The sequence below is a fragment of the Hemicordylus capensis genome, chromosome 3 (genome assembly GCF_027244095.1).
Source record: "Hemicordylus capensis ecotype Gifberg chromosome 3, rHemCap1.1.pri, whole genome shotgun sequence".
Classification (NCBI taxonomy): Eukaryota; Metazoa; Chordata; class Lepidosauria; order Squamata; family Cordylidae; genus Hemicordylus; species Hemicordylus capensis.
The window spans coordinates 583,536-607,538 of NC_069659.1; the positions used below are offsets into that span (position 1 = coordinate 583,536).

Below are 24,003 nucleotides of genomic sequence, written 5' to 3' on the forward strand. Positions count from 1 at the left end.
TGCATTTTGTTTTGTTCAAGTGCTGCTTTTAATATGTCAAGGAAAATGGTCAGGCAAAGATACCATCCCCAACGATTGTTGGTAGATATCCAGAGCAAATAGAAGTCAGATGGAAGGTGCAGCTGCTAATTTGCATATGCAAATTATTTGCAAGCCAATTTACATAATGTGCAAATTAAGCACCCGGATTTGGAGAGCCAGACTATGGCAACCCTACACAGAAGCCCCACTGGCACAACCCCTTGGAGTCAAGCAGGCCTGATGCCCTGCCCTGGGAAGTGCAGCCCACAGGCTGTCCCGAGGGCCTCCGCCTCCACTCACCCATCCGAGCCATGTGTAGATCCTCCACCAAGAAGAGGCAGCGCCCTTTGCTCCCCGCTGCCCGGCCAGGCTTGCCCCCGGGGAAAAGGCCCTTGTCCCGGATGGTGCTGGAAGACTTCTTGTGCAGCAGGTGGCGCAGGTGAGCCACACTGAGGGCCGGCGTGATGCACAGGCGGTGGTAGAAGTAGTTGGGCTGCACCAGCATCTCGGCAAAGGAGGACTTCCCACAGCCAGGCTCCCCGACCAGCAAGACAGGCTGCTCCGTGCCGAGCAGCAGCTCCACCACGAAGAGGACGCGCTCGTACTGCCAAGCAGGCACATGGGGGGTGGGGGGTGAGTGGGAGGACACCCCCGCCCCCAGCAGTTAGGGGGACCCCCCAGGGGCCAGGCCTACCTGTGGGAGGACCGAGAAGCTGGCCGGGAGGCTCTTGACGCGGCTGGCCAGGTACCGCCCATCAAATGGCCGAAGAGCGCCATCCTCCGGCAGCGGGCAGAGGTCAAAAGCAGCAGCTCCAGAGGGAAGCTCAATGGCGTAGCGGCTGTTGCCCAAGGCCTGGCGAGCAAAGTGGTCAAAGCGCGGCCAGTGCCTGGAGAAAGAGAGCAAGGGGGGCGGTGGGCAGCGGCTGCAGGCCCTTGAAGGCCCGGCTGCTCCTCAGCGAGGGACTGGTCTCTGGTGCATGGTCGCCGCCACCCCACATGCCCCGCCCCTCCAGGCACCCACGTGACCCAGCGGCCCTGCCTGGAAATGGGGCCCCGTCTGGCCGCAGCCAAGGTTTTCGTGCACCCCCCGTCCTTGCTCCCTAGGCATGCGGGCCCTCCCCCACTCCCAGCCCCTTCCTGCAGCTGGGGCCCATGGCGTGGCCTCCGCTCTGGGACCCCTCTCGTCCCAAGACCTCCCTGCCCAGCTCTTTGCTCCTCTCCTGCTGCTGCTGCTGCTGCTGACCTCCCTGAAGCTCCCTCCCGCCAAGGCCCCAGCCCCACCGAAGACTCTCCTCTTTCTTTCCAGCCACTTGGGCTTTTCAAAAGGACACACATCCTGCTGCCCGCCCAGGTGCTTGAGGTGGCCAGCCAATACCACTGGACGAGGCAAAGCATTCACAACACAAAAGGAGGCAAAAGGCAGGCAGCTGGATCACTCCTCAAAAGGAACGCCATGGTTTGCTTCCTCTGCTGACCCAGTGGGGAAGGAAGGACACATCCTGAGCATGGGGGGGGGGTGTGTGTGTGTGTGTGTGAGAGAGAGAGAGAGAATGAGAATTCCAAGTCTCTGCAATACACACAGGTCAGGGCAAGAGTCAGTACCACATCCTGAGCTGGGCCTGGAAGCTCATCAACAGATGGAACCCAACTTGGGGCCAAAGTACTAGAAGTGTGAGCACTGGGAGAGAAAGATTCCCCCACTCAGGGGATGATGGAGCCGCTCTGGGGAGAGCAAAAGGTTCCCAGTCCCCTCCCTGGCAGCATCTCCAGCGAGACAGGGCTGGGAGAGAGACTCCTGCCGGCAACCTTGCAGAAGCCGCTGCCAGTGTGTGAAGACAATACTGAGCGAGACAGATCCATGGGCTGACTCAGTATATGGCAGCTTCCTATGTACATATGGCGTGAAATGCATTTTTAGAAGATTTGCTCATCTTTCACTTTATAAAAATAAGCCAAATGGGGCTCCAATCTGCACTTGGACTGTGATGTGCGGGGAGGGGGCAAGCTACTCTTTTTGCCCCCAAATGCCCCCCAGTGGCAATTTGCCCCCAAGACTCTCCCCCAGCCCCAAAGGAATCAAGGGCATTCCCTCCTGCATAGGTGTCGGACGGGCTGCCACGGAGAGTCACTTGATGCCCCAGCAGCACTGGCACTGGGCAACTCACGGGGGGGGGGCAGGCTTTGGCAGGGACCCTGCGGGCTTTCCTATGCCCCTTCCTCTGACTGCTGGCTGGCCTGTGAGAGGACCCGGGGCTGGGACCCTAAGCTAATGAGCCCCCCTAGCTGCTCGGGAGGAGGAGGAGGAGGAGACCAGGACGACGGGTGCCAGGGGCTCCCTCTCCATCCTGGTCCTATCAAGGCAGAGTGCAAGGCCCGTCCCCGGCTCTCCTTGTGACCAAGACTGCTTAATGCCTGGACAGTCATGCATGAAAGCATGACCTCGATCCAAACCACAGTCCTGGCCTGGGGCTCAGCTCATCCCCCCCACTCCTTCATTCATGGCTTGGCCTGGTCTCAGAGAGAGGACTGGGAGAGGCTGTCGACTTGGTCCTGAGTCAGCACAAGGAGGGAAGTCCCCACAGCTGCACACCAGCAAAGGCCCGTCCCTGGCTCAATGCACAGCCTTTCGCTCCACTGTGGGGGTGAAGAGTCCCAAGCTTTTCATTCTGCAGGATTCCAATAGCCCCCTTGTCAGGAGTCGCGCAGGACTGGATGGCCACCATGACAAGCCTGGAGCTGTCTCAGTGCATCGCCACCGCACCACAACCACACTCGGGCACTTGGTCAAAGAGGTCTCTGTGGCCTGTTCCTGGCCGAGGCCGGAACAAAATGGAAGAGGTCAGCGCTCCAACCACTGTGCCGCTGGGGGTGGAGCTGGAGCACCACAAGGAGCTTCCCAGAATGGTTACTGTGCACCGGTGCAAACCCATTTAGTGTGCATACAATGCAGATCATGGTGAGGATAGTCTAGAATAGATCCCGCGGTTTCTAGCTAATCTGCAGGGGGGAGTTTCAGCAGAGCTGAAACCCTTCCAAGTACCTAGACTAGTCAACCCCCCACCACCGACCTGCATCCCATGAAATTACCCAGAGACGTTATGGCAATAGAAGGTATGCCCAGCAACCATGTGTTTGCTGGCTTGTGCAAATGTGCATCTGCACATACGCTATAGAAAAATGTATTTTTGAAAGGAGGGAAGGAATATAAGGCACATCTGCCCAGGGTAGAATTCGGAGATAAAACAGCCACCAATCCATGCCCCCCAAACCACCCTAGCTAACAGGAGGAGGAGGGGAGATTTTGAGGGGCTGTTTTCTCTTTAAGGGATAAGTCCTAGTCTACATAAGAGGTGTAGGCCCCAGAGTGAACAGAGGATAGCGAACAGGGTTAGCAAACAGGGCATTGGAGTTTTGCAGGAATTTAGCGGGAAGGGTGCGGGAGAACCTGGAACAAGCCCCTCTGATCACAAGGAGCCTGGTGGAGAACAGAAGGCAAGTACAAATCCCATCCTCATATTACTGAGAAAGGCTATTTGGACAGTCAAACAGCTGACCTTTACAGCTGAGACCTATCCTTCTAATAAACTCTCTCTAAATACTGAAAACGGTCAACAAAACCAATCATGAAGATAGAAAGCCAGCAGGGGAGGGGGCACTTCCCAGTGTATTGCACAGAGCACCATATGTATGATTATTTGCCCCATGGGCAGAAGTCATGGGTGTGTGCTTGATGCAAGGAGCTCCTGGCTCTCAGGGAACAAATTTGTTCCCTTGAGACCAAGGTGGCGGATCTGGAGAAGCTCAGAGAGACAGAGAGGCATGTGGACGAGACCTTCAGGAACGGGATAGAGGCATCCCACTCCAGAGCTGGTAGCTCCTCTGCTGTCAGGAAGAATGAAGGTCTCAGGGAAGGAGGACATCGGTCTGAGGAAGAGGGAAATGCCCCTTTAGAAGAGACCCTTTCCGTGTAAGATGAGCCCATATCCTCTTGCACAGGGGATACTCCTCTGGGGGGGGGCTCCTAGTAGTGGGTGATTTGATCATTAGCGGTATAGAGAGATGGGTTTATGATCCGCGTGTTGACTGCACAGTGACTTGCCTGCCTGGTGCGAAGGTTGCAAACATCACACAGTGCCTAGACAGGCTCCTAGGCAGTGCTGGGGAGAAGAGAGCTCTCATGTTGCATGTCGGCACCAGTGATGTGGGGAAATATAGTCAGGTGGTCCTGGAAGCCAAATTTAGGCTGTTAGGTAGCGTATTGAAGTCCAGGACCCCCAAGGTAGCATTCTCAGAAATGCTACCTGTTCCACGCGCAAGTACAGTGAGACAGGCAGAGCTGAGGGGTTTCAATGCGTGGATGCAACATTGGTGCTGGGAGGAGGGGTTTAGATTTGTTAGGCACTGGGACACATTTTGGGGAAAGCAAGGCCTGTACAAAAGGGATGGGCTGCACTTGAACCAAGACGGAACCAGACTGCTGGCGCTTAAAATCAAAAAGGTTGCAGATTAGCTTTTAAAGTGACACCTGGGGAATAGCCAACGGGACTTGGGCAGTATCCGGTTCAGCAAATGCCATCCCTTAAAGTGCAAGGGTGCAGAGGATTCAGATAAAACAGAAGGGGACAGAGCAGAAGCACATAAAGAGCAAACAGGAGCCTGTGCCAGATGGTCAAAGAGTCAAAAGAAAAATAGCATACATCAGGGGAGAGATTCAGCGTATAGGTGCTTATATGCCAATGCCAGAAGCCTCCGAGCCAAGATGGGTGAGCTGGAGTGCTTGGTGGCTAATGCAGAAATAGATATAGTGGGCATAACAGAAACATGGTGGAACTGTGAGAACCAGTGGGACACTGTTATCCCCGGATATAAACTCTATAGAAAGGACAGGGAGGGGCGCCTTGGAGGTGGAGTAGCACTGTATGTTAAATAAGGCAGAGAATCTAACCAGGTAGAAAACCTAGGTGGACTGGAGTCCTCCACAGAAACCCTGTGGGTGACAATACAAGGCCTGAAAGGGAACGTGCTACTGGGGATGTGCTATCGCCCACCTGATCAATACACTGATAGTGACTGGGAGTTGCAGCAGGAAATCAGGGAGGCATCAAGGAGTTACCACTGGTTCGTTTGGTGGCGACTCAGAGGTGGGCCTTCTCTGTAGCTGCTCCCAGGCTGTGGAATGCACTCCCAGCAGAAATTCGCAATCTTAATTCCTTACTGACCTTGAAGAGAGCCCTTAAAACCCATCTGTTTGGCCTGGCTTTTCAGGGTTTTTAATTAGTTTTAATTGTTTTAATGCTAACCTGGTTTTCAGCGTTGTAATTTAATTTCAGGGTTTTTAAAAATGTTTTGAATTGGTGTTTGTATTTATATTTCTTTTTAAATTGTTATTGGTTTTAATGGTTTCTGTTTTTAATTGTAAACCGTCCTGAGCCATTTTGGAAGGGCGGTATAAAAATTAAATAAATAAATAAATAAATAAATAAATAAATAAATAAATAAATGGAGAGGCAGGGCTATAATAATGGTTGACTTCAATTACCCACACATAGACTGGGGAAATTCACAGTCAGGTCATGACAAAGAGGTCAGATTTCTAGATACGCTGAATGACTGTGCCCTAGAACAGTTGGTCTTGGAACCAACCAAAGAGAAGGCAACCTTAGACTTAATTCTGAGTGGCACCCAGGACCTGGTGCATGATGTCAGTGTCATCGACCCTTTAGGGAACAGTGACCATAGTGCCATCAAATTCAGCATACAAGCGGGGAGAGAATCACTAAGGAAGTCTAATGCAGTCACTTGCAATTTCAGAAAAGGAAACTTCTCCAAAATGAGGAGTATGGTGAAAAGAAAGCTGAAAGGGAAAATCAGGAGAGTCACTTTGCTCCAGAATGCATGGAGTTTACTCAAAACCACAATACTAGAAGCCCAGTTAGATTGTATACCTAAAAGGAGGAAAGGTACCACTAAGTCCAGGAAGATGCCAGCATGGCTAACGGGTACTGTCAAAGAAGCCATAAAAGGGAAGAAGACTTCCTTCCAAAATTGGAAGGCCTGCCCAAATGAAGAGAACAGAAAGGAACACAAACTCTGGCAAAAGAAATACAAGGTGACAATAAGGGAGGCAAAAAGAGAGTTTGTGAGTTCCCCTCAAGTGATGCACATTGGGATGAAACACCCCAACTTCAAGTATACGTTGATGGGATCTGAGCTGTCGGTGACTGACCAAGAGAGGGATCTTGGGGTCATGGTGGACAGCTCATTGAAAGCGTCAACTCTACGTGCTTCAGCTGTGAAAAAAGGCCAGTACCATGCTAAGGATCATTAGGAAGGGGATTGAAAATAAAATGGCTAACATTATAATAGCCTTATACAAAACTATGGTGCAGCCACACTTGGAGTACTGTGTACAATTTTGGCCACCACATCTAAAAAAAAGGACATTGTCAAACTGGAAAAGGTGCAGAAGAGGGCAACCAAAATGATCAGAGGCCTAGAGCACCTTCCTTATGAGGCAAAGCTACAATACCTGGGGCTTTTTAAGTTTAGAAAAAAGATGACTACAGGGAGACATGATAGAGGTCTATAAAATCATTCATGGAGTGGAGAAAGTGAATAGAGAGAAATTCTTCTCCCTCTCCCATAACAATAGACCCAGAGGTCATCCCATGAAATGGAATGCCAGGAAATCTAGGACCAACAAACGAAAGTACTTTTTCACACAACGCATAATCAACTTGTGGAATTCTCTGCCACAAGATGTGGTGACAGCCAACAACCTGGATGGCTTTAAGAGAGGTTTGGATAACTTCATGGAGGAGAGGTCTATCATTGGCTACTAGTCGGAGGGCTATGGGCCACCTCCAGCCTCCAAGGCAGGATGCCTCTGTATACCAGTTGCAGGGGAGCCACATCAGGAGAGAGGGCATGCCCTCAACTCCTGCCTGTAGACTTCCAGTGGCATCTGGTGGGCCACTGTGTGAAACAGGATGCTGGACTAGGTGGGCTTCCTTGGGCCTGATCCAGCAGGCCTGTTCTTATGTTCTTACCTAACACTACACAGACTCATGCAAATATAATTAAGCATGCAAATGGCGTAACATTGTAGTTTTTTGAATAAAAGAGAGGGAAAAGGTGAATGTAAAGGGAAACACCAGCAAGCACCAGCAAGATAGCTAGTGACTGGAAGTGGATTGCACACCACAGACAAGAGGACTTATGAACAGCCTCCTTATGAAGCAAGGTTACAACATCTTTAGTTGGGAAAAGAGGCATCTAGGGGGGGACATGAGAGAGGCGTATACAATTATGCACTGACTAGAGACTGGACAGAAAGAAATTCTTCTCCCTCTCACACAACACTAGAACCAGGGGTCATCCCATGAAACTGAAGGCCAGCAAATTCTAGGACCAACAGAAGGATGTACTTTTTCACACAGAACATAATTAATCTATGGAATTCTCTGCCACGGGATGTGGTGATGGTGGCTACTAGCTGGGATGGCTTTAAAAGGGGCTTAGACAAATGCATGGAGGACAGGGCTATCCATGGCTACTAGTCTGCTGGCTATAGGCCACCTCCAGCCTCAGAGGGAAAATGCCTCTCCATACCAGTTGCAGGGGAACAGCAGCAGCAGGTCTCTTGGCTGTGGGCTCCCCAGAGGCATCTGGTGGGCCGCTGTGGGAAACAGGAGGCTGGACTGGATGGGCCTCCTTGGGCCTGATCCTGCCGGGCTGTTCTTATGAGTGCCGAGGTCTATGCAGCCAGAGCCCACACCCTCCGCCAGACACCCCTGAAGCAGGGAGACCCACCTCCTCCAGCGCACACTTTGCTTTCCACATGGCTGCTCCCAACTCCCCCATTTTCGCACACTGCCATTTTCAAAATGTCAAAGATAAGGAAGAAAGATAACCTCCAGGTTGGCCCCCTATAATGCGCTTTCTGTGGGGCTGCCTTTGGAAATGCAGCCGGCAGATTGGTCACGATGCCTGCTCTGAAAGAGTCACACGGGCTGCGGAGGCAAAGGACTCCCTTCCCTGGGGGAGCGCCTTTCTCGACCTAATTCCCGGAGTCCCAGCCACGTGTGCAGCAGCAACGCTGCCTTTCAGTCCGGCTGAGGGAGGCTCTGCCAAGACGGGCGGAGAGTTCCAGCGGGAGCCATGCCCAGTGGCCCCCGCCCCGGCTGCAGGAGTCCTCCGGCCAAGCAGCCTCCCTAAGAGGTCGCTTTGCTTGGGCTGGTGCAGGGAGGAGCTGCCTTCCCTGAGCAACCCAGCCGGTCGGCAGCCCAGTGGACTCTTGCCCACACCCCTGCCTTCCTGTCTGGGGTCCGGGCACTGGAGAAACCAGGAGGGAGGATGTGCGGCCTGAGCAGCAGCAGGAAAGAACGCCAGCGCTGCAGGCAGGGGCACAGCAGAGCAGAGCACCCCCTTCCCCTTAGCTGGGCAGCGGCAACTTGAGCGGCTGGCGAGTCTCCTGCGAGGCAGCGTGGCCCCCCCGCACCTGTATTTACTCGGGCGGCGGGGGGGGCACAAGCGGCAGCATGTGGGCCCCAACCTTGCTCCCCCCAAGTGGAGCGCTAGCAGCCGCCTAGCTTGGCTTAGAGGAGGGGTTGTCCCTGCCTGGAAACGGGAAGACAGAGTCCGAAGCAGCTGCCATGTCTCCACTGGGCGGACCCTTCCCTTGCAGGACAGGCCCCCAGGAGCAGGCAGGGGTCTTCTGCCTGGTTAGCTGCCCCCCGGGGGCAAAGCCCCATGCCCAGCTCCCGCTCAGCAGGCGCACCGCCTCCGCCAGGGGGCAGGAAGCACAGTGCCCCACTCCACCCTGGAGAGTACCTGGGATGGAGATGGCCCCCAAAGCCCCAGATGTACGCAAAGACAAAGATGCTCCGGACAAGCCAGTGGTGATGGGCAGGGACTGCGTCGTCCAGGCTGCGGGACGCGGAGGCAGACTGAGTCAGCATCTGGCTGTTCTTGGCTGGGGGGGGGGGGAACAGAGCTGCATCAGCATCCCGGGGGGAGATGGGCGGGGGGCCGCGGGAAGGGGATGAGGGCGAAGCCCAAGCCCAAAGCTCCCCCACGCCCAGCGGCTCTGCTTGAAGGAGACAGGCCACCCCCGCAGAGGAGGAGCCCCCCCAGCCTGCCCCTCCCCTTGGCCGCACCTGTCAGCTCCTGTGCAGCAGGCGGGGCCTTGATCCTGTCGCGGCGCAGGTAGTGCTCGAGCAGAGCGTGCAGGAGCCTGGCGAAGGTGGTGGCCTCCTGGACCCCTGGGGCCACGGGGCTGCGTGGGCCAGCGTGGGGCAGCAGCACCGAGCAGCAGTGCTCCTGGAGGAAGGCCAGGGTGGCAGGGAAGAGCTCCTCGGCCAGCTCCCGCAGCATGGCCAGGCTCTCCTGGGTCAGGCAGTAGCTGCGGTAGACGGGGGCCAGGGCCGAGGCCAGCAGGGCCGGCCAGAGGTCGGCGCCCCCACAGTGCAGCAGGGCGCAGTGGGCGCAGACGGAGGGGGCCACGCCGGAGGCGTCCGGCATCTCAAAGAGGAACTTGATGCTGGCGGGGGGCTGCAGCTGCTGGCCGCTGGGCAAGCTGAGACACGGCCGGGGGCTGAAGAGCGAGGAGATGGGCTCCAGCCAGGCGGGGCAGGCCGCTCCGTCCAGCACCAGCCACTGCTGGGTGGCCCCGGCCGCCAGGTGCGAGGTGGCGGCTCTCTTCAGCAGCCGGGAGAGGACCCCGTCCTGCCAGCTGCTGCCCTCCGGGCCGCCCACCAACTCCTCCAGGCTCAGGCCGTTGGGCCACAGGCAGACCGTGCTGGTGGTCTGGAAGAGCCCGCGGGGGTCGGCACTGCTGGCGGCCAGCTTGCTCAGGGCCTTGGCCAGGGCCCGCCAGGTGGTGCTCTTGCCACTGCCCGCCGGCCCCAGCAGCAGGATGCCCGGGGCCCCCAGCAGGGCCTGGGCGAGGTGGCTGGCGCGGCGCAGCAGCTGCGGGTCCGGGTGCAGCTTGTCCTCGTGCAGCTGGCTGACCAGGGCGCTCTGCAGGCGGGCAGAGCCCGGGGGCTCCGGCGGCTGTGAGGCGGCGCTGGGGAAGATCTGCCGCAGCAGCTCCTGCACCCGCTGCAGGCGGGGGCAGGCGGGCCCGCTGAGCAAGGGCGACAGGCCCAGGGCTCGGACCACCGCCGGCTCTTCCTCCAGGCCAAAGAAGGGGGCGGCCCGAGGAGGGCCAGCCTGGGCGGGGGGAGGGTCTTGCCCCTCCGGAGGCTCAAAGGCGATCCGGATGGCCGTCTGGATCACCTCCCTCAGCAGGGCCAGCGGGCTGGCTGGGGGGCCAGGGCCCAGCTCCCCTTCCAGGCGGAAAAAGGCCCCCAGCTTCTCCGCCAGCCGGACGGCCTCCCGGAAGCCTGCGGCCAGCAGCGTGACCTCCGCCAGCTGGGTCAGGTCAGGCGGCAGCATGGCCAGGGGGCGCAGGGCCAGCCGCAGGGCCTCCGGCAGGTGGCCCAGGGTGGCCACGCAGCCATAGGTCTCTCTCACCCGCAGCAGGCGCCCCCCAAAGAGGATGTTGCCCAGCACCCGCGGCTGGTAGGGCGCGGCCTCGTCCGTGCCCAGCTCCAGCAGGGAGACCGCCAGCTGCCCCTCCCCCTCGCTCCCGGAGCCCGACGACGACGACGACGACGATGATGCCGCCGCCGCCGCCGCCTCCTTGCTGGCGGGGGACGAGCCCGCCTGGGCGGCCCCTCCGGCGGGGCCCCGGACCTCGCGCAGGGCGCTGCACAGGCCCTGCAGGTCCACCAGGCGCTGGCTGAAGGCCGAGAGCACGGCGGGCTCCAGGCGCTCGGCCGACTCCAGCAGCAGCAGCGCCCCGGCGTGGACCGCCCCGCAGAGGTGGCGGCTCAGGTAGCGGATGGACATCTGCCGCGAGCAGTGCAGCGTGACCAGCTGGCGGCCCAGCGCCTGCGCCAGGCCCTGCAGCGTGTGAGACTTGCCCACGCCCGGGCGGCCCAGCAGGCCTCCGCAGCGGAACTCCTGCAGGGCCAGCAGCAGCCCCAGGAAGGTCCGCTCCAGCGCGGGGCTGCCCAGCAGCCGCAGGCAGGGCCCCAGGTACTCGTAGTCGTAGGGCAGGCGGCAGCCCAGGGCCTCGGCCCAGCAGCCGGGGGGGCTGCCCCCCCACATCTCCGGAGAGCTCCCCGCCGCCCGGGCTTTCTCCGGCTGCAGGGCCACGTGGTACTTGAGCAGCCGGGCCCACTCAAAGGCCTGCGGGGAGCGCCCGGGGCAGGCCAGCAGCCGGGCGGTGGCGTCCCGCTGCTGGAGCGCCAGGACGAGCAGCGCCCCCAGCAAGAGGCCCAGGTGCTCCCTGCCGGGCTGCCAGGGGTGGGCGCTGCGGTAGTTCCGGAGGTAGTGGGCCAGGGCCTCCAGCTTCAGGCTCAGCTTCAGCAGCAGCGGGGGCTGTGCGCCCGGCTCCCGGAGGGCCTCCTCCACCCCCGTGCGCCACAAGGCCTCCTCGGCCACCAGGACGCACTGGGCCGGGAAGGTGTGGCCCAGCGTGGCCCAGCCCTCGGCCACCAGGTGCAGCGGCAGGTCCTTGGGGCCCGGGCGCCGCTCAAAGGCGGTGTCCAGCTGGGGCCGCAGGGCCAGGCGCTGGGCCACGCAGGCCTGCAGCTGCTGGAAGACCGACTCCTTCATGTGCTGCTCCAGGCTGCAGAGCCACTGCGTGGCCTTCCGGCTGAGGGCCACGGGGCTGCACAGCCGCAGCTTCTCTCCCTGCTCCCCCGCCAGGCCCGTCACCTGCACCGCGGGCAGGTCGGCTGAAAAGGGGCTGAGGTCCTGGGCCGTGGAGGGCCTGAGCAGCAGCAGCTGGCGCACCCCGGGGAAGCAGCGCTGGGCCCAGGCCGAGGCCTCCGCCGGCTCCGAGGCCGTGGCCAGCAGGGCCACCAGCTCCTCGTTGCTGAGGAAGAAGAGGCGGGGGAAGCCCATGCGGGTGGCCTCCAGCACGTAGTCCAGGGCCCGGATGATGAGCTGCAGGTCTGCAGAGCCCTCGGCCAAGGCGGCTTGCAAGGAGCTCCCCACAAAGCGGCTCTCGCGGCTGGAGCCCAGGATCGGCCTCACGCTGGACAGCACCAGCGGGTCGTTGCACGTCACTTGCATGAACTCACGGAAGTGGGCGTCCACCCGCTGGAACCGTGAATCCTGCCAAGAAGAGGGCACGCACGCGGAAGTGGAAGTGGTGGGGAGGCGCCTGCCAAGTCACCGGACACCGGAGGAGGAGGCCCGGCTGGGTTACCTCCAGGGGCCGTCTGCCTTTGGCAGCCAGTTGCTGGGGAGCCACAGCTGGGGGAGGGCTCTTTGCTTCCGATTGTCTCCAAGATGCTGGACTGGAGGGACCCACCTTGGCCCACATCTGCAGGGCCCTTTTCACATTCTTATGGAGAAGGGCGGGGACAAAGGCAGGCAGGCTGTGCAGGACTCACCAGTTCAGCGCTGGGGAAGCTGATGTCCATCTCATAGAGAACAATGTTCAAGAAGACCCACTTCTGTTGGAAACTGACCCAGGCATCCAGGAGGGATTCTGGGGATTGACAAAGGGGACAAGCAAGAGAGACCACTCTGGCCCTGCCTGCTGCCCATCCTCCTTGTCCAACGCGGCCCAAGGGCGCCCACGGCTCACCAAAGGCGCGCAGGGTGGAGGCCCAGCTCTCTGCTTCCTCCTGGATGTCCGTGGAGAAGGGAGACAGGATCATGTTGTGGAGGGTCAAGATGCTCTGCTCCACTGTGGCCTTCAGCTCGGCAGTGTCTGAAAGAGGAAGGGAAAGTCAGATGGGAGGAGGAGACGGAGGAGCCTCTGCCCCAGCCCAGGGGATGCGGGGCCTGCTGCAAGTCTCCCCGGGAGAGGGCCAGGCTGGGGCTACCTAGGGCTGCTGCAGCCACATTTCTGCGCCTGGCTGGGGAAAGAGTGCCCAAGGAGGGGGTGTTTGGACAGAAGAGCTGAGCTGACCTCTTGCTCAAACCAAGAGGGGCTGAAACCAAACCGCTCAGACCAGATGGGCTAGGATCCTCCTCCTCCTCCTCCTGTGGAATGCATTCCCTGCTAGTCCTTGAGCAGTGCCCAAGGGAGAAATTGAGTGGAGTGCCACAGGCAGTCCTTGGCCTGCTCAATGTGTGTGTAAATGACTTGGAGGAGAGAACAGAAGGGATGCGTATCCAGTTTGCAGATGACACAAAGGTGGGGGCAGGGGGATCGCTAACACCGTGGAAGAGAAAATCAAGATTCAATCTGGTTTGGACAGGTCCAAATATTGGGCCACAGCCAACAAGATGCAGTTCAGTAGAGGCAAATGTCAAGTCCTGCAGCTGGGCAAATAAAATCCAAAGCACAACTTGAGGATGGAAAAAATGTGCCTTGGCAGCAGTACTTGGGCAAAGAATATTGGTGACTTTGTAGACCATAAATAAGTGGAGCATGAGCCAACAGTGTGATGCAGCTGCAAAAGAGGCCAATGCCATCTTAGGCTGCATTAACAGAGGGCACGTGAAGTACCGGTAGCAGCTCCTCTCTATTCTGTGCTTGGTAGAACTCCCTTGCAATCCTCTGTTCTCCAGTTCGGGGTCCTGCATTGTAAGGATGATGATACATGGATTCAAAGAAGGGCAACCAAGATGGTGAGAAGGGTCTGGAAGCCAAGTCATTTGAGGAATGGTAGGGAAAGTTAAGGAAGAAGAAGAAGGAGGAAGAGGAAAAGACGAGAGCCGTCTTCAAGTAGCTGAAAGGCTGCCACACAGGAGAAGCATCGCTGCCCTTTGTCCCTCCTGAGGGCAGGACTAGAACCAAGTGGGCGGGGGGGCTGCAATGACAAAGCAGCAGATTTGGACTAGAGACCAGGAAGAGTGGTCTGGCAGTGGGGGGCTCGGCTCCTCTCCCCCCGCCCCGTGGAGTTTCTTGCGTGGAGCAGGGGGCTGGACTTGGTGGCCCGCCAAGCCTCTTCCCGCTCTGACGTCTTGTGCTCCTCCTCTCGTGGCTTATACTGTCCTTTGGTTATCCCGATGTGGTCTGGGGCACTTTCCAGCAAGGCCACATTTGGGGGCACATCTCCCCTCCCTGCTGCCGGTTTTTGACCTTGGAAAGCCTGGTGAGAGCAAGCCGGGTGGGCAGGGGCTGGCAGATGAGGCGGGCAAGATGCCGGAGGCAGCGGCTCCCTCTTTGGTGAGCCAGGCCACGACCGCTCGCTTGCTTCTCCCGGACCTGTGGAGCCCTGCCTGCCTGCCTGCCTGCCCAGCGCTGCTGCTAACTGCTGCTGCCGCCTGGGGGGTTTCCTGTTGGGAAGGTGGCACAGCAAACCGCCCCCCCCCCCCCCCGCCCCGTCACTCACTTATTCAAAGGAAAGCTCCACAGGTGTCCCAGCTGTGTCCGTCTGCTGACGGGAAGAGCTGCCCGAGCCAGCAGCCAGCTGGGCAGGGGAGGAGGCCATGGAACCCAGCCTGGCCGGGAGGGCCGCCTCACCCGACAACACATAGGTGCCGCTATCCTTGGCGATGTACTCCAGCTGGGCGCGGCGCTGGCGGCCACTGGCCGGGCGGCGGAAGCGCTCGGGCTGCGGCTCCTGGTAGGGCACGCTGAGGATGAAGTTGACGAGGCGGAACTGCTTCTCGGTCCAGGCCCGCTGCAGGCGCTGGAGAGTGTCCCTGGAGTGGTAGCGGCTCTTTTCACAGGTGTAGACCTGGGGGGGGGGTCAGGGGAGGCGCTGTCTGCCAGGCCCAGCCTTGGCACGGCCCCGCCTCCTCCTCCTCCTCCTCCTCCTCGGGGCTGCGTGGCGGCTGCCCACCGGGCCAAGTCACTCACCCGGTAGATGGACTCGCTGTGCTCCAGCAGTGGGTACGAGAGGAGCTGGCCCAGGGTGAACTGCATGTTCAGGGGGCACTTCACGCCCATCACTAAAAGAGAGGCGCGAGCTGCCTGTCCCCACTGAGCCCACCGGGGGGGGGCGCCCCCCCTCCCTCCCTCCCCCCCTCCCTCCCTGGCGCAGGGCGCTCTCCGCGGCCAGGCACCATCAGAGGGGAGGGCAGGCCCACAGGGACCTCAAGGCCTCACCCGCAAAGAGATCCTTCCAGAAGCTGAGCTTCAGAAAGTGGCTGCCCAGCTTCAGCAGCAAGGGGAGGTACTTCTGGAAGTTGCCGATGGCGCGCAGGCAAGCCTGCAGGACCGGGTGGCCGCTGGGCAGGCTGTGCTCCATGCTGATCGCCTCCTTCTGCCACTCCTCCGTCTTCTCCAAGGCCAGAGCGGCGCTGAACTGCCAACGAGAGGGCGGGGGGGGCAGTGCTGACAGACTGGCTGGCTGCCAGATGGAAAGAGCTTCTGTGAAACTGCAGGACTGGAGGGCGCGGGGCGGGGGGGGGGGGCTGGGGCCCCCAGCAGGCCTGGGGTAGAAGGGCCGGGGGGGTGGGGGGGGGGAGGGCAGGCACGTACTCGGCCGGTCACCCCCAGCTCCGTACCTTGCCGAAAGCCAGACACTTCCACTCTGTGATTTGCTCCGCGACAATCCGGAAAAGCTGCCAGATGCGCATGTGCAGCTCAATGACCCCCTGACTCCCGGTGACGAAGGAGACGTCCATGCAGTCCCCTGAGGAGGAGGAGGAGGAGGCGGCCGCAGAGGGCCACCGGGGGCTCACACCGGCCTCCCCAGAGGGGGCTCCCTCCAGGGGGTGCAGCGGACTCTCGTACCGGTCAGGATGCGCTGGGAGCGGCAGAGATCGGCAATGCGCACCACCGTGGCCTGGAAGCGCTGGCACAGGCTGCGCAGCTCCTCCTCCATGGCGCGGGGGTTCTGGGCAGGGTCCCGGAAACGGCCCACCGTGACCGTGGCCAGCAGCTCCTGGAGCTCCCGGGTGGCCTGCTGCAGGGAGCGGCTGAGCTCCGTGATGATGGTGAGGCGCCGCGTGACGATGAAGTCGGAGACCTCCCGCTGCTGGTAGACGAAGGCGTCCCAGGTGTCCAGGAGCTGCGCAGAGGAGGCTGGGCATCAGGCCCTCCCGGGCGCCCCAGCGGGGCTCAGGAGGAGGAGGGCCAAGAGCCACTTGGCCCCTGGGAGGGGAAGGGCAGCCTGCCGGCCCCGGGCGGCCTCCTCTCCTTTGGCTCTCTGGGGATGGCCACCTGGGCTTTGCCTTCGGGAGGACCACGCCTTCCACCAGCGGAGACACGGGGCCGATGCCGCGTGTTTGAAAGCAACCCCTGCAGAGGACCCCCGTGTGCCTGTCTGCTGGGCCGCGTCTCCTCCTGGGCAGCTGGCCCAACGCTTTGGCAGGGGAGTCACAGCAGCAGCAGCAGCAGCAGGAGAGAGGGCCCGCCCCTTTCAACTCCTGCCTGTGGGCAACAGGAGGCTGGACTCCATGGGCTTCTTTCTTGGGCCTGACCCAGCAGCAGGGCTGGGCTGAGGTGCCTCTCCAGAGACGCCGCCACCACCAGCAGCCCCTTGGCCCACCAGCTCTCAGCCAAGGGCAGGCAACCAGCACGGGGCCCTCACCATGTTTTCCAGGCTCTCTTCGCTGGGGCTGAGTGGACGGAAGCACTGCGGGATGACCTCGTTGAGGGCCCGGACGTAGTCCACGTATTCCTGCAGGGCCGCCATTTGCCCCTGGTAGTGCTCCAGCTGCAGAGAGAGACGTGCGTGCGTGCGTCACCCCCTTGGCGGGGGGGAGCCCTTCCCCACCTGGCCCCTGGCCCCACCACTCCGTGGCCTCCCTGTCCCCGGCAGGCTGAGGGGGTGAGAATGTGCTCCTGACACCCAACCGCGCACCAGCAGTGAGCAGCTCACCTCATCTCAGCACACGGAAGCTGGACCCCACCCAGACCAGGCAGACTCCAAAGCTCTAGGTGGTTCACAACCATAAATACACTAAACACAACACAACAAAACAAACTACCGCATTGAAACAACCATGATTCAAAACAATGTAAAAGATGACGAAGAGCCAGGTTAAAGAAATGCCTCTTAAGGGCTCTTATGCAAACGGACGCAGATGCTAAGCTACAAGTCTCTCTAGGGAGCTCGTCCTACAGCCCAGGAGTGACTGCAGAGGAGGCCTGCTCCGAGCCACTGCCAGAGGAGCTGGTAGCATCTGGAGGCGGACCTCCCTTGAGGACCACGGTGTGCGGGGGGGGGGGGGGATCATGCAGAAGAAAGCGCCCTGCGAGGTACAGAAGAAAAGCCCGGCTGGATCAGGCCCAAGGCGCTCCGGGTTTCGACAAACGCATGGAGGAGAACTCTGCCAGGGGCTCCTAGAGGCCGCCACCTCCAGCCTCAGAGGCAAGAGAAGCCTCTGCACAGCAGCTGCAGGGGAGACGGCCTGCCCTCCCCCCGGAGGCATCTGGTGGGCCCCTGTGGGGAACAGGAGGCTGGGCTAGACGGGGCCTCCTTGGGGGTGGGCCTTGGCCCTACCTTCTGAGAGCACTTGGCAATGGTGAAGATGTCGGTGTCCAGATGCAAGTAGAGCTGGAGGACGCTGGCCAGCTCCGCGATGAAGAGCTCACTGCGCTGGGTGGTCTCGCTCAGCAAGAGGCCCAGGATGTCCTCATTGATCGCGGCCAGCAGGGGCACTGCAAGGACGGCCCGTCAGGGGAGGTCTGCCTCGGGGGCCGCCTGCCGCCCCGCCCGCCCCGCCCGCCCCGCCCGGCCACCTACGGAGCTCCTGATGAACCCCACTGCAGTCCACAAAGAGCAGGCAGTTGTAGGTGACGACGCTGCGGGGCACTTTCTGGACCTGGCCGAGCCACGTGCGCAGCTTGAGGACCCGGTTCACGTACTCCTCGGCCGGCCAGCCCTTCATGCTCTCCAGCTGCTGCGAGTCCCAGCTGTGCACAAACTGGCAGATCTCGGCCAGCCAGGAGTACTCCTGGCACAGCTGCCGGGTCTCCGTCAGCGCCGCCTGCGGGGGCATCGGAGAGGCAGCGCCGCTCAGCCGAGGCAGCGCTCTGGCCTGAGGGCCCCCCGCCCCCTCCCGCCCCCCCCCCCGCCCAGGGCCCGTGACAGGCCTGGCTCACGGGGCGCCAGGCGCCAGCGGCATGGGCGGGTGGGATGGGGTGGGGGCATGGCGCCTCCTCACCCCCGCTGGCCCCTTCTCTCCCCGCTGGGGCTGCCTCACCTGGCTGTCGCCATAGCAAGCCGGGGCGCACATGCGGGTTATTTGCCCGGTAGCCCACCGAGACGGCCTCGGGCTCACGCAGCGGCAGATGCGGGCGGGGTCTCTCTTGCCTCCAGGATATCCCAGGCCCCTTCTGCATGTCCCCCAGTTCTCCTTTCACTTGGGCAGCCCCAGCAAGAAGCACCGGGCCAGGACCCCACCCTGCTGCTCCCACCGCCCAGAGCCCACCCACGGCAGCAGAGAGCATGCGGCTGCCCCCCCCTTCGGGCGGGACCCCCGTGGCCAGCACACTCACATTGAGCAGGGTCCGCTGCTTGGCCAGGGCCTTCTGGATGACCCTGTCTGCTCGCAGGTCCTTCTCCAACTGCTCCCGCGACAGCATGGGGTACTGGCCCCTCAGCCGGTGGCCCACCACCTCCAGGCCCCCAAAGGCCTTCAGGTCTAGCCGGTGGAGCAGCGGCGGCTCCTCCTCGCCAGACAGCACCTCTGCCGCCAGCTGAAGGGGCGCCGGAGGGCCCTGGGCTGTGCGGCTGCCTGCGCTCACGGCCGTGGCGGGGGCTGCAAGGGGACAGAGCACGCACAGCTGTCTGCGCTTGGCCCCAGGAACCTGCCATGCACAGAGTCTGGCCCTTGGCCCCGCTAGCGCAGTCTCGTCTACCCAGGTGGCAGGCAGGAGTCTCTCTCAGCCCTCTTGGAGATGCAGCCGCCAGGGAAGGGACTGGGAACCTCCTGCAAGCCAGCCAGCCAGCCAGCCAGCTTCACGTGCAGACCAGGGCACACCCTGCTCAGCCAAGTGGACAGTCCATGCCCGCTGCCACCAGCTGGTAGGTCCACCCAAAGTACCTCAGAAGAGCAGCAGCATCCAGGCCCAGCCGAGAGGCCTCCTGCTGGCACCTACTGGCCCATAAAGATGGCGCCTCCACTGGCTTTGGTGGTGCCACTGTGGGAAGGGGCTTACCCCCATCACCACCCGCCCAATATCAGAGCGGGGCAGTGGAGCAGGGCCTGCAAGGAGGAGTCCCGATCTAGGCCACCCCACCCCCCACCCCAGCAGGGCACGTCCTCCCAAAGGCCGGCTCCCTCTCTCTGGCTCACCACTTGGCCCAAGTGGATCTCGCAGACCTCCTGACGGGGCACGTGGGGGGCTCTCCTGGGTGTTTGATTCCACACTTCTGATCCGAGTGGTCTGGAGGAAACGGAGAGCTGGAAAGGTCTCCCCAAGAGCACCAGCCGCACAGCTCATGAGGCAGGGCCCCCTCCCCACCCAGCCTGGGGGCTGCTTGGAATGCTGCAGACCCACCTCCAGGATAGACTCCACCACCTTATCCAGGGCCCCCAACAGGCAGTCCTCCAGCTCCTGGCAGGAGGGAAAGAGCATGAGCTGGTTGTCGGCGTTGAACAGCAGCTCCACCCGCAGGACAGCCTTCCGGGAGATGCCGCCGCCGCCGCCTGCCTGCAGGAGGAGAGGTGCCAGGGCGGCGTGAGGACCGAGGAGGAGGAGGAGGAGAGGCCCCAGCGGAGCCAGCCACGCCCGGAGGGTGGCAGGAGAGTCGGGTGGGGCCGCCTTCCTGGTGCCCCAGACCTTCATGGTGTGGCTGACAAAGGCCGTGACCTTCTCCTGCACAGCAGAGACCAGGTTCTGGCAGATGAGGAAGTTCACCAGCAGAGCCAGCAAGCCCAGCCTCTGCAGCCAGGATTCGGCCTCCCCCAGGCGGCGCTGCAGCCCCTCGTATTGCATCCGCTGCTGGTAGAGCGACTCCTTGGTGAGGTAGAGCTTGTAGGCCTGCACCCGCATCTGCAGCCCGTTCACCATCCTGTAGGTGTCATCCCGGACCTGCCAGAGGACACACACAGGCGCTGCTAGAGATGGGGGGGAGCGTGTGTGTGTCCCCCCCCACACACACACACTCTGCCAGCCCAAGGCAGGACACACGCCCCTGGGAGGGCGCTGCTGGGTCTCCTCAGGCGGCCAACCAGAAGCACCCTCCAGGCCCCCAGTGGCAGCCCCGACCATGACAGCTGGCGGGGGGAGCAGGGACTGTGGCCTGGCCAGTGCCGGCCAGAAGGGCCTGTGCATTTCGTGAGAGGAGGAAGACTCCGCTTGGCAGCAAGAAGGGCTCAAGGGTCCCGGTCCCCCAGCAGCTCCCCCTCAAGGAAGGCCAGCGACAGCCACTGCCTGGGAGGGGGGCCAAGCTGCCACCCACCACGTCCAAGAGGCCTCTTTGCCCATTCAGAGGGGAGAAGCCAGCTCGGAAAAGAGAGCCTAAGACGCCCCCCCCCGCCCCGCCGAGTGTCTCCAGCTCCTTCTCTAGACACGCAAAACATCATGGAAACCCGCCCCCCCCCCCGAGGTCTGGTAGCTCCATACGTTGAAACAGCTCACAAGCTGTGCACTCCTAGCCAGACCCACCATTCAGAGTTGTGGAGAGGATGAAATGGGGGGGGGGGACCTAGGGTTGCCAACTGCCCCTCTTTGCGCAGGATGTTCCTCATCTCAGGGATGAAATGTTGGCCCCTAGAGGGACAGCATTTGTCCCTCATTTATTCAATAGCATAGAATTCAGTTGCATAGACGTCAATGAGACCCAGGCTCTGGATTACCGCTGCATACACCTCCCAGCCGCCCCAAACTCGTGTGCCTCATTCTGGCAATGAAATGTTGGCAACCCTAGGGCAGGATGAAAGTGTAACAAGTGTGTAAAACCACCAAGCGTGCCCACAAGGCAACAGAATCTGCCGACACAACTGGTAGGTCTCCTTGAATAGGAGCGGGCCATGGACCCCTCCTCCAGCCCAGCTGGGGGCTCCGGTGGGGGTCTCCACTCTTCACCACTCAGCTCCTCTAGCCTAGAGGCGGCCAGGGATTCAACCAGGGGGTTGCTGTATGAGAAGACTGCCTCCTGCAGGGCACACACTTGGATGGCCTGGAAAGCAGCCAAGGCCATCAGGCCCACCAAGCCGAGGCGCCCCGAGGAGAGGCCTGAGAGCAAACGGCCCGCCAGAGGCTGCCTGCCCGGCTTGGACGGCGGCGGAGGCTGCTGCTGCTGCTACCAGCTGGCCTCTGTCCCAATCCATGGGGCTTCCTCACAGTGGGGTGCCAGATTTCCTGGAAGCTGGAGTTGGGAGCCTGAACCAAAGCAGCAAAGACGGCGGAGGAAGAGGCAGAAGGAACTGGAACCACATGCAGGCAACGGTGCACTTCTTGGGGCTGTGCTCGGGTCAGAGCATCAGCCAACCCCAGCCATTCCCAGCCGTGCAAATGGCGCAGAGGGGGGCCAGCCTTGCATCAAGCCCATCATGGTTATCAGCTCAAGGCATGGGGGTGGGAGCTTCCCTGAAGCAGAGGCTGCGGTCAGGTCAGGTCAAACGGCCACATGTTCGCCTCATGGCCGGGCCTCCTTTTCTGGGCGCCTTACTGGGGGGCGGGGAATCGTCCTGCCCCGCTATTGGGAACACTCACCCCACCCCCCAGTAATGCACCAGGAAAGCCGGAGGGAAAGACGGCCATTTGAATCACTGCCCTTGCGGCTTCCTTCTTGGCAGTCACTTTCTTCATGGAGGGTGGGCTCTTGGTTCAAGGTGAGGGCCCCACTCCAGTCCTCTGATTGGTTCAATGCATCCAATCCAGTGTCGCTATTGGTAGATTTTCTCTCTGGGATAACTTCCGGGCGGGGGTGTGTGTTTCCAATAGGGCCTGCATTGCTTCAGAATGGATCACTGGCATGATGTGTGGCTCAGTCTAGTATTTCTACTCAGTACTGGGCAAATGTTTGCCTCCATAATGTTGTGAAAGAGCTGCATGAAATGAGCATGACTGAGCCCCCCCCTCCCCCCCGACAGGCTGGAGAAGAAGAGAGCCCATCCTTAACATCCCAAAAGTTCCCAAAGCAGTTTACATAGAGAAATTTAACAAACAAACAACCCAAGATGACTCCCTGTCCCCAAAGGACTCACAGTCTAAAAAGAAACCTATGACAGACACCAGCAACAGCCACTGGAGGGATGATGCGCTGGGGATGGATAGGGCCAGTTGCTCTCCCCTTGCTCAATAAAGAGAATCAGGACTTTTAAAAGATGCCTCTTTGATCAATTAGCAGGGGATACTTAGGCAGGGGCCATAAGCATGCCTGGCAGGAGAGCTGGCTTTTGGAGTCCATTTCATGCCAAAACTCCTTTCCAGACATGCCAACTACATTTTTCTTCCATTGGCACAAATGAAGGTTGTCTAGAAAGGAGTTCGATATACATCTGCAGCTGCTGAAATAAGAACATAAAAGACAGCCCTGCTGGATCAGGCTCAAGGCACATCCAGTCCAGCATCCTGTTTCACACAGTGGGTCACCAGATGCCTCTGGGGAGCCCACAAGCCAGGAGATGAAGGCATGCCCTCTCTCCTGCTGCTGCTCCCCTCTTCAGAGCCCTCTTGCTTCGGAGGCTGGAGGTGGCCTATAGCCACCAGACTAGTAGCCATTGATAGACCTGTCCTCCGTGAATTTGTCTAAGCCCCTTTTAAAGCCATCCAAACTGGTGGCCATCACCACATTCTGTGGCAGAGAATTCCACAGATTAATTGTATGCTGTGTGAAAAAGTATTTCCTTTTGTAAGTCCTAAATTGCTTGGCAATCAGTTTCATGGGATGACCCCTGGTTCTAGTGTTGAGAGAGAGGGAGAAAAATTTCTCTCTGTCCACTCTTTCTACTCCATGCATAATTTTATAAATCTCTGCCACGTCTCCCTGTAGCCAGCTCTTTTCCAAACAAAAAAGCCCCAGACGCTGTAGCCTTGCCTCCCAGGGAAGGTGCTCAGACCCCTGACCATCGGGGTTGCCTTCTCCTGCACCTTTCCCAGCTCTACAACATCTTCCTTCAGATACGGTGACCAGAACTGCACACAGTACTGCAAATGTGGCTGCACCATCGTTTTGTAGAAGGGCATGATGATATTAGCCGTTTGATTTTCAACTCCCTTCCTAATGATCCCTAGCATGGCATTGGCCTTTTTCACTACTGCTGCGCACCAAGTCCACCACCGGTGACCCATTGAACCCTCTCCTGGTTGGACAGGCTGCTCTCCAGCCCCTGCCTCGCTTGCTGCCATGAAAAGGTGAGGGAGATCAGTCCTGAGCCGGGATTTGCCGCCAGCAGGCCATGCTGGACAACGGTTATCCGCTCATGAGGGCGTTTCTTGGGCGGGGGAGGACCACAGGGGTCATCACCAGGACCACAGGGAAGGGAAGGGACCTGCTGCCACCACCTGGGGTGGAACTGGGTAGGGCATGTGGATGTGAGCCTGCCGGGGGTGGAGGGAGACCCCTCCTCAGCCACTTCTCAGACTCTCCCTTCATTCATTGCCAGGCCCTTTCCTTCTAAATTGTATTCTGCCTCTTTCTCTCCCCGATTCCTCTCCAGTGCTAAACTATGGCTATGGAGAAGCTGACTGCTAGCCAAGAGATTAATACTGCGGGGCGATGGAAATCTCCCCTTCCTCCTAGGAGGGAGGAATGGTGCAGGACTTGCTCAAGTTAGCGGCACATGCAAAAGGGGCCCTCTTAGAAGTCAATAAGCGGCATAAATGGTCAGAAATCTGGGACAACGATCCTAAGAATAGTTCGATCATTTAAGAAAACCAACAAAGAACAGCCCCAAAGCACCCTTCCCGATTTGCCCTCATCTACTGGTGCAGCGGTGTGTCTCTCCTCCCCTTCTTCTCTTGCTTTCCCTCTGTCTCTCCTTTCGTTGCCCATCTCTCTGCAGCCAGGGCAGGCTAGCTAGGGGAGGGGATTAGGCTTAGATGTAGGTAAGATACAAAATGTCAAGACACGTAAGGTTTTAAAAAACCACAACTATTCTCTCTCTTTCCTTTGGATTCTT

General features: G+C 60.0%; 1 protein-coding gene across 10 annotated transcripts in view; it reads right to left on the minus strand.

The window, feature by feature from the left end:
* The window catches only part of DNHD1 (dynein heavy chain domain 1), a 63,139-nt gene that overhangs the window by 33,662 nt on the left and 5,474 nt on the right, over window positions 1-24,003 (minus strand). For 5 of the 10 annotated variants that reach the window (XR_008319143.1, XM_053307672.1, XM_053307671.1 and 2 more), the window contains exons 7-23: window positions 19,433-19,966; window positions 19,228-19,318; window positions 18,428-18,690; window positions 17,673-17,916; window positions 17,430-17,587; window positions 16,515-16,640; window positions 15,716-15,992; window positions 15,487-15,614; window positions 15,086-15,329; window positions 14,837-14,928; window positions 14,498-14,714; window positions 12,668-12,793; window positions 12,471-12,568; window positions 9,180-12,189; window positions 8,854-8,995; window positions 716-908; window positions 322-625 (exon numbers count right to left, since the gene is read on the minus strand). Coding sequence is in view for 9 of the 10 variants with exons in the window: in XM_053307672.1 (XP_053163647.1) it covers window positions 322-625; window positions 716-908; window positions 8,854-8,995; window positions 9,180-12,189; window positions 12,471-12,568; window positions 12,668-12,793; window positions 14,498-14,714; window positions 14,837-14,928; window positions 15,086-15,329; window positions 15,487-15,614; window positions 15,716-15,992; window positions 16,515-16,640; window positions 17,430-17,587; window positions 17,673-17,916; window positions 18,428-18,690; window positions 19,228-19,318; window positions 19,433-19,966 (6,247 nt within the window). In the remaining variant the exon portion in view is untranslated. The remainder of the gene's footprint in view (window positions 1-321; window positions 626-715; window positions 909-8,853; window positions 8,996-9,179; window positions 12,190-12,470; window positions 12,569-12,667; window positions 12,794-14,497; window positions 14,715-14,836; window positions 14,929-15,085; window positions 15,330-15,486; window positions 15,615-15,715; window positions 15,993-16,514; window positions 16,641-17,429; window positions 17,588-17,672; window positions 17,917-18,427; window positions 18,691-19,227; window positions 19,319-19,432; window positions 19,967-24,003) is intronic. The other 5 variants (XM_053307669.1, XM_053307673.1, XM_053307668.1 and 2 more) reach the window with 5 other exon arrangements.